Source organism: Scleropages formosus, chromosome 5 (assembly GCF_900964775.1).
Source record: "Scleropages formosus chromosome 5, fSclFor1.1, whole genome shotgun sequence".
Lineage (NCBI taxonomy): Eukaryota > Metazoa > Chordata > Actinopteri > Osteoglossiformes > Osteoglossidae > Scleropages > Scleropages formosus.
Genome location: NC_041810.1, coordinates 19,867,759 through 19,877,563, shown reverse-complemented (window position 1 = coordinate 19,877,563; position 9,805 = coordinate 19,867,759). Strand labels below are relative to the sequence as shown.

Below are 9,805 nucleotides of genomic sequence, written 5' to 3'. Positions count from 1 at the left end.
CCCGGGACGGCGAGCCAGAAGCGGAACGGTGGAGGGCTGGATAAGGGGACAGACGGCTGCAAGAAGACACGCGGCCCAGCAGGCCCCTCTGTGGGCACGGCCGGAGGCACGCCGGCTCTCACCTGGCTGTGCACCGTGTTCAGCTGGCTGTTGAAGGTCATGGTGAGGTTGCTGGAGGTGCCCGGGGCCACGTGGGCGATGAACGGGGTCTTGCTCTGGTTAACGGCGTCATACAGGTTCACGCGCCGCTTGCAGACCTCCATGTTTTGGAAGCAGGATTTCACACTGGAAATAAAAGCAAAGGATATGAGGGAGAATAACTACTACTTCTACCCCCATGCGATGCTTTGCCTTCATGCCCATTGTTTTTTGATACAGCGTAACCCTAAACTTGTATAAAAAGGAAGTTTATGAATTTGATACACCCCGAGAGCAGAGGGTGAGGACCGAGCAGCGTTTTATAGGTCCACATTAAAGGGCCTGGACCAGTTAGAGGACAAACGCTAGAATTTGCACACGTTTACCAAACCGCACGCGGAGAGCTGATTCATATCGCCCTACGACTGTCCGCATGATGTACTGTCCCACGACAACAGAGGGCGGGGGGGGGGGGGGGGGGGGTCTCTGGGGTACACCTACTGTGTGCTGTGGGGGAAATCGAGCAGGTGTGTCATGGTGACAAACGGGTGGTTGAGCGTTTCGATAGGGGTGATGCGCTTGTCCGCATCAATCGTCAGCATTTTCGTCAGCAGGTCGATGAACTCCCTGCGGTCGGCTTTCTCCGCCAGCATGTCGCTTCCCTCCAGCTCTGTGGTCATGTTCACCTGCAGGAGACACACACAGAGATGTCATGGCACTCCAACAAAGGCCCAAAGAAAGTACCCCTCCCCATGAACCTGAACTCTGTTCTTTGACCCACACGCATTTCCTGTAATATTATAATACCGATCATAGAAATTTCGCCTTTAATAACAAAGACCTATATTATTAATATACCCCATACATTTTTTTTTCCATTCATTACATGCTAATCCTATTCCATTGTACCATATTAACCATAAGGATATATAAAGAATTACCATGGATGAACAGTTTATTATATGATAGGAGTTTGTTCAATTTTTTCACCAACTTCACACATTATCCATGTTAACATGATAGAGAGACAGAACACAGCACGGTGCTACATTTTCACTTGTATTCCTAGAATTGTTCTATTTCCCTTTTTCTTTCTAGCACCAGCAGAACACACACTTTTTTCCCCAAATAGCTAGAAAGTGAAAAAGTAACTTGATGGGCATCATGAAAAGTTTAGTGATCGAAAGGCAGCCGCGTCTCAGTCGGAGCCCCAAACAATAAAATAAATGCGGCGGTGCTGCCCACTGATGTTATCGTACAGCAGGTGAAGCTGCACATCTGTCATCTTCGAATGCTACATTCAAATGTTGGAATTCAAAAATAATATATAATAAGGTTAACGGGACGACTGGTGAAAAGTCGTATATTCGATAGCTCGAATTCCACCCGCGTTCCTCTTTCGGAACCGATCTACGACGTTGCAGTTGAGGCTTGTAAACATTCCCAAAGAGCCATCAGCGGTCCAAGACAGTTCCGTTTTAACATTCCCTCCAAGGCTTCGGGGAGAGCTTGCGAAGACGGGAAAACTGAGGAGACCTGGTGGAGGAGGGTGCCGGCGCTGTTGACACAATCTGCAGCCTTGGGGTACGTACGGATGCCAGGAACGGGCTGCGGTGTTCATTGGGAATTCCACGCTCATGGCGTAGGGCCATCTACCCAGACGGCGTGCGCCCTTATCTGCATTCCTCCCGGACGCGGTATCTGATGTACCGCCAGTCACCTTATTCATTCTCCGGTTCCCCGCGCCAGGTATTCTGCGCTCGCCCTACCCTAACAGCCCCCCGTCTGGATCCTGCAGGATAACGATAAACATCAGGCAGATGAAGTAGGTAGGAACTTGACAGTCTATTGTGGGAGGAGACGACATTGAGAACGTATCACACCGGTGAATGCTGGTGCTTTGCAGAGGTCTGCTGACAGCACAGGTCCGCACACGCTGCCCACAACATATTCTCAGAGAGAATTCTTTAATGCGGTATTTTCCGGAACATTTGACACTGACTGATTTAAAGACCGCGATGCGCGGTTGGAGGAGGAGAGGCAAGAAACTGACTTAACGGACACTTGACTGATCATTACCGGAGTTCCGTTCCGACGACCGTGTCGAAAGTCGACTTCTTCGTAAGTCGCAAATCCCCTTCTGCTATATTTTACAAACCGTAAGGATATTGCAACACTTAAGTGGCATGAATGCTAAACTGTATAAGCTTTTGTTATATATTTTCACAAATTTCTTACATTATTCATGTTGAAGGGGGCGCGGTGGCGCTGTGGGTTGAACCGGGTCCTGCTCTCCGGTGGGTCTGGGGTTCGAGTCCCGCTTGGGGTGCCTTGCGACGGACTGGCGTCCTGTCCTGGGTGTGTCCCCTCCCCCTCCGGCCTTATGCCCTGAGTTGCCGGGTAGGCTCCGGTTCCCCGCGACCCCGTATGGGACAAGCGGTTCGGAAAATGTGTGTGTGTGTGTATTCATGTTGAAGTAACGCTTATTATTATTATATATAGTTATATAATAATAATAATAATAATAATAATAATAATAATAATAAGAATAAAGTACAATGCTATATTTTCATGCTACATTATTATTTTCACTTTCATTTAATTTCTTTTCTCTTCTGCACTCCCAGTAAACTCGGACTCGACCCTGCTAGGCATTGGAAAAAAGTAACTTGAATGGAATGATAAACAAAATGTTCCATAAATGAAAAATCCTTTTGTACAGTTTAAAAAAAAAAAAAGGGTGCTTATAGACACATTGACTGCGGCAGAGCAGCCAGCCAATGCTGTCACATGGCGGACAGAGCGGTCACCGTTAAGGCATTGCAACCAAACGTAGGGACTGGAAAATAATACAATAAGATTAACGCGATGGCCCTCATAAATCACATATATCGTAATCCAAGCCCTACCTGTGTAACATAAGCGGTTCAAACAGAGTGCGGCGGATCGGAGCCTCACCACGGCCACCCCCTGCCTGGGCAAACAGCTGAGGAAACGACTACCGGGTGGGGCCCATTCGGAAAGTGGAGGCTGACTTTTACACTGGACAGAAGTTCATTTCTCTTCTTTTTTCTGTTGAGGGGCGAGAGGCTGAAAGAACTGTGATTTTGTGACGAAAGGTTTAATTTTAGCATATTCTCAACTGTTTCTACGCTACAAGCGGCTGTTGGAAGCTTGGTCTTAAAAATTGCTTGAACTCATGTTTGTTTCAGACCTTTGATTTCTAGAGTTGTTAAAACCCTAATGGATGCTGGTTATTAGAAAAAATACCCTTTCAGTTTCAATAGTTTGGTTAGTATTATTTAGGAAATATGGGAAGAAGGAGCAAAGCATGGCGTAAACTGGCCCACCACCGCTCCCCACCTGGTCGGTCGCTCCTTGGACCTGACAAGCCCCATCGTGTCACACCAAGTAAGCACGTTTACTTCAGAGCCAAACTCATTTCAGTCTACCTGGAGTTTCTTATAGGCCTAAAAATCACCATCTCTCATAATCCTCCTTCCCAATCTTACAGCAGAGCCAGTGCCAAACGGAGTAATGTTTCGACACAGAAATATTACTCCACAGCAACAGGATTTCTATATGGAGCAAAATATTAAGAGTGAAGGAAATGAGGAAGGAAAGAAGGAAATGAAGAAAGAAAATAATCAAAGGTGGTGAGTGACAAATTGTCTGCATAATAGATGAGACTCAACAGAACCAGGCTAAAAGTCAAAAGGTCCCTCTCCCTCCCCCCCAGTTTTCGATCCTTCCTGGGTCTCCGCGTTTTCCAGGTCTGGTCGTACTCGACATGACGGAAGGATATTTCTCCAGTAACTGAGCCCTTTTCCCCAGCCTCCAGGAGTCATTTGATACAGGATGACAGATGTCTGCTCGGCTTGTTCTACTCAGTTCTTTTCTAAGGTAGACAAAGCAGCATTCTGCTATTCTTCAGGTCGCCCTTACGGAGTCCTTTCTCCCCCTTTTCCGGTAGCCCTCGGGTTCTCTTCAAACCGGGAAACATCTTCGAGCCTCTGATGGGATTCTGGATCAGACAGCAGACCCCCATTGAGCCTGTCTGCAGTACAATGAATGGCAGCTTTGCTAACCATCCGATCATGGCAACCCAGACAAGTTTTTTTAAAAAAAAAAAAAAAACCACACATGGGCAAAGTTACAAGGCATAATGTGCTGTATTATGGCTTCTCCATAAGCAGGAGCGAACTGCCGTTCAGAAAACACCCTGCTTTGCTTCACCGGGAAGAGTGCAGCTTCCTACGGGACCGCGGAGCTGCCCACAAACGTATGCCTTCAACACAGAGACCATTAGTGGCTACAGTTTTACAATAATGTGACATATTTGACCAAAGTGACTTCTAACGTTAAGCAGTTTACATTATTCGGCGGGGTAATTTTAACTGGAATAAAGCAAAAATATAAATAAAGTGCTCAGCTGTAACTGTATTTATTACAATGAGAAGTTTAAGCACAACAAATGTTTCCGCCACAGGCCTTCACGAGTGTGTACGAACACTAACCGGAACTGGACAATCAACGTGCGGATATACGAAAGCTCCATGTGGTTAAACTTCACGCTATAATAAATACCATTACCGGCGTGAGCGCTGCCCTGAGTATACCCATTTTCAGAGGATCCAGGACCCACTGTAGTATTTCTTTGCCTGTTACAGTAAGCATGTGTCAGTTTTCTCTTTTACATTTTAAAGGAGCAATTTAAGGTAACTATTTTGTTCAATTGTACAACAGGAGGTAGTATTTGAACCTGGGTCATCAGATGCAAGGAAACAGTTGTAACTACTATGCCCCCTGTTGCCCCTACCTATTTAGAAATGTGTACATACATGGAAGAACAATGGACAAATGCAAAATTGTAATTGTTTTTTTTTTTTTTTTTTAGATGTACATCGCACTGGAGAAAAGTGTCTGCTAAATGAATAAATGTAATAAACGTAAGAACATAGTGAGCCTAGGAGCTGCAAAACATCGTTGAAATACATTAGCAAAGGTTAAAAGGTCATTATCCTTGAACATTTCAGTGAACAGGACAGATTCAGATTCCCAGGAGACCTGGTCACTTAAGTTTAATGAAGGAAGAAGAAGAAGTTTACACTTTGAACAGAGAACAAGTGCGAGCTGAAATGGACCATGTGGAAAATGGCGGTCCAGCTACCTGCGCCATGTCATCCAGGCAGTTGAAGATGTACTTCCGGGCCTCCTTCGACTTGATCCCCGTCTCTCCCTCGTGGTCCTCGGGTGTCTGCAGAAACCAAAGTCTCACTCACTTTTGTGGACTCGAACCCAGCAACCGAACTCACATCAGTTAGGCATTCCCCATGTTGTTCAATTCAATATATATTTTCACAGCAGTCTTCACATCAAAGTGACTCAGAACACCGTCAAAGTTATTGTAAATGATCCAAAGTTACAAGGTGCAATAAGCTACAGTTAAAACAGTTACAGGCAGTTACAGATAGAGTAAGACAGACGGCAGCTGAGGAGAGGAAAACAAAAGAACTCCAGCTGGAAAAAAAAAAAAGGGATTAAAACAAACCTTTGGGGGTTATATTCCTGGTTGCTTCTGTTGAGCAGGACTAGACTTGTCTAAGACTTTGTTTTTCATTATCTGAAACCGCTTGTTCCATGCGGGGTCGCAGGGAGCCGGAGCCTAACCCGGCAACACAGGGCGTAGGGCTGAAGGGGGAGGGGGCACACCCTCGACAGGACGCCGGTCCGTTGCAAGGCGACCCAAGCAGGACTCAAACCACAGACCCACCGGAGAGCAGGACCCGGTCAAACCCACTGCGCCACCGCGCCCCCCTCATTTTAGTCCCAAAAGAATACAATATCCCTTCAATGAACAACACCTACCTCCTGAATTCATTTTTATCTTATGCTTTGTGACATGTAATTTCACACATCAAACTTCTCAGTACCAAAGGCAAAAATTTTATATAGACATCACTATGAGGTCATATATGTTAAATGGAAGTATCAAGATTGATATGCAAAGGCTGTATGGATTTTTTTAATTACAAAAGAAAAAAAGACTAAAGAAATGACATATTACTGAGGAGAGCCATTAAAAGGTCATTAAAAATTTAGTAATAAAACAACATTCCACCGTAAACTACATTCCAGTGGGTCCAAGGAATTTTTATAGTCTAAAATAATTTTTTAGTAAGAATATGCTGTGCAAAAAGCAGCAACATCACTGGAATGAAAACAGGATAAATGGAATTTGTAACTGGAAAGTGTGCTCCTTACAGACAGAAAACTAGATTTGAAACATATTGCAAGCTAATCAATGGATTAAATTGTTATAGGCCACCTTCTGCTCTCCACAGAAGAATCCAGAAAGCCATAGCTTTCATGTATTAACTTAAAAAAAATATTTTTAGTGGCTTACCGTCTGTCCTTGCTTTCCTAAGGTTCCAATTTTTTTGTCATTCATTTCTCATGTCTTCAGTTATATATTTTAATTTTATATATAGATTTTCATTTGATATATTTTAACGTCTGATTATTAACAACTATGTATATATTCATTCAAAAACCAACCAACGTCTACAACCGCTTGTCCCGAGCGGCGTCGCGGCAAGCTGGAGCCCACTCGGCAACACAGGGCGCAAAGGAAGGGGGAGGGGATGCACCCAGGATGGGACGCACCCAGGATGGGACGCACCCAGGATGGGACGCCAGTCTGCCGCAAGGCACCCCAAGCAGGGTTCAAACCCCAGATCCGCGACACAGCGGGCACTGGCCAAATCTGCTGCACCATCATGCCCCCCTATATTCATTCAGAAATGTTCAAATGCTTTTTTTGTTCGACAGAAAAAGACTACACCCAAGACTACACACTCTTCCACTTGTGAGATTTTATCATTTTTCTTTATTTGCTAAACAATTCTTTGCAATGAGACGTAGAAAGGGACTGCTTCACAGAGACCACTCTGTTCAATACCACATGATAAATGCCATGAAGTGACACTAGATAAGACAATTCTGGTAAGTTGACAGTCTGCAAAAAAAGTAAAAATACATATAGGTAAAAATTTAAAAAGAGAGGTGACAAATTATCACTTTGTGTGAATACAGGCAAGGGAAGATATAAGTTATCTTTCATTTAGTATAGAAATAGATGAGACCCGGTCTAACCGGGCCTTAAGGCTTAATGCTGAGGACATATGGGAATGTTGAGAAGACTTCGGCGAACGAATTAGGAACGGTCCATAATCCATCAGTCCTACGGTCTGGGTACAAGAAGATTGGAGGAACAGCATGTCTCAACCCAATGAGGGCGTTATACGAGAATGAGCAGTAAGAGTCGTCGTGATCAAACACCTACGTCAGCATGTAAAATAAGCAAATAAATACGAAAATAAATAAATAAGTAAATCACCATATTAATAACCAAGTGACACACACACATGAGAAAGATTTCTATTTATTGGGCAGCGTTCCCAATGCAAAAATCGCCTCCTATACGATCCATTCCCCCCTCATTAGCAATCCCTATTGTTCTGCAGCCAGTTGTAAGTGCATCAATTTTTCACACACACATTCGGGACAATATGTGCTTTCCTCAAGGCTCATCTCTGTGAACTGGACTCATGTCATCAGCCTCTCAGACACTCTCCAGAAACGTTACGGTGAGACAGCTGTAAACAGACAGTAAACACTTAAAAGCCGTTCAGTTCAAGAAGCTATTACCTTCAGCCTCCACAAAGGGTACGAGGAATCTGGATCTCTATGGAAGAACCTGGTCGTCTTCGTCCCTGCGCTTAGGAGATACTCTGCCGGCAACCCCTGCGTCTGAGAGATGTAGCGAATCTGGAGAAGACACGTGAAAACAGGTGTTAAGACTTATTATTTAAATGACATCTTTCTCCAAAGCAACTTGCAAAGATTTTCCCATTTATACAGCTGGGTAATTTTCCGCCAAGTGCAAAGCCAGCAGCCCTGACCACCACACCACCTGCTGGACAGTGCAGGCTTTAGAATGCAACGCCGATCTACGCATTTTTACAGCATGGTGTTTACCGGGGGGAACAATCAGAATGGAATCATAAGACCCAGCAGTACCCGCTGTGCAGTGCAATTAAGTGAAAACGATGTGCCTCGATCCACTGTTAAGTAATTCAGGAGTGGCACGGCAAGATCGTACACGTTGAAGAGTGCGTATGGATTGAGACGAATACGAATAGGAAGACCGCAGCCCTGTTCCATGGCTGAACTTGGTCGACAATATCCTGCACCAATTTTAAAAGTTCTTCAAGTGGTAAAACAGCAGAAATTTGGGTAGATCCCTTGATCATGGTACTCACCCTAATGTCACAGTAGAGGCCCTTTATGACTCAAAATGCCTTGTGCTACATAAAAAATTTATAGAAGTGCCTTTCATCCCAGAGACGGCCCCATGCGTCCTTACGTACTTGATCGTACTCCGAAGCCCCCGGGTACAGCGGCCACCCGAGGAAGAGCTCGGCGATGACGCAGCCCAGGGACCACATGTCGATGGCCTCGCTGAAGGGCAGACCCAGGATGATCTCCGGCGCTCTGGAGGAAGACAAAGGACATAAAGAGCAGAGTCAATGCCAGATCAGGGGCACGTTTACGGGGCAGAAGCGTTGCGTCTTTACAGAGGAGGATAAAGGCTTTAAACCCAAGTGCATAAGGAAAACATCAGTGCTAACGGGATAGAAGTGAGCATTAATGAACAATGACCTAATACCTATAATGTATACAAAAAAAGGTCAACTGTCTGTAAATATATTAACTGGCAAATTAAACTGAGACAGTGATTTGACTTCATTACAGCTGAAGCCAACTGAAAGAAAACTGCAGTCTTCGTTTTTCACAAGGAACTAGAGGCGGCATAGTGGTTGAAGTTGCTCCTATGCAGCAGGTTCGAATCCCACCCCCTGCTGCAGTACACTCGATCATGATATTTACCCTGAATTGAGACGGTAAAAATTGCCTAGCGGTAAAAATGTCAAAATCATTCTAAGCAGCTAAACACGAAGTCGCTGTGAAGAAAATGTCAACTAAACGAATGAATGTAAATTCGAAAAAGCAGCTCTTGGCACATTTACACATGATGCTCCACTTACGTGAGGGGTCCATTCTGGCAACCCTACCGTGAGTCGAAACCCATCCGCCATACTGTATTATATGAACCAAAAGGACTTATAAACCGTTAAAATGCATGAAAGCTGCGTTTTACATTTGGGCTTTGTTATATTTTTTCACTAATTTCACACATTATTCATGTTAAAATAATAAAATACAGTAAGAAAATATTACTATTTAATACAGGCAGTAATTTTTTAAAACCTAGATAGCTATTTTAAATAAAACACCCGCTTGAAGGGAAGCACAAATGAAAACTTGTCACAGCAAGACACCCAAACACTAACTGAGACCCCAACAAAACCCATGTTATCAAACAGCAGATGGAGCGGTTGGCGTTAGATGTTGTGACCAAAAGCCGTAACTCGAAAACAACATAATATGGTTGATGGGGTAGCTGGAGGCAGAGTGGACCCAAAGATGACAGCTTTAAACCCCACCTCCAGCTCACGTATGCTGGAGCAAGGTCCTTACCCTACAATTGCTCCAGGAAAAATTACCCGGCGTGTACGAATGCGTAAATAATTGTAAGTAGCTT

At 44.5% G+C, this 9,805-nt stretch overlaps 1 protein-coding gene across 3 annotated transcripts in view; it reads right to left on the bottom strand.

Annotated features, from left to right (window-relative positions):
- Positions 1–9,805, bottom strand: part of hipk2 (homeodomain interacting protein kinase 2) — a 61,565-nt gene that overhangs the window by 11,453 nt on the left and 40,307 nt on the right. For all 3 annotated transcript variants that reach the window (XM_029252098.1, XM_029252100.1, XM_029252099.1), the window contains exons 4-8: positions 8,571–8,694; positions 7,849–7,968; positions 5,309–5,395; positions 640–824; positions 123–285 (exon numbers count right to left, since the gene is read on the bottom strand). In XM_029252098.1, coding sequence (XP_029107931.1) covers positions 123–285; positions 640–824; positions 5,309–5,395; positions 7,849–7,968; positions 8,571–8,694 — 679 coding nt within the window. The remainder of the gene's footprint in view (positions 1–122; positions 286–639; positions 825–5,308; positions 5,396–7,848; positions 7,969–8,570; positions 8,695–9,805) is intronic.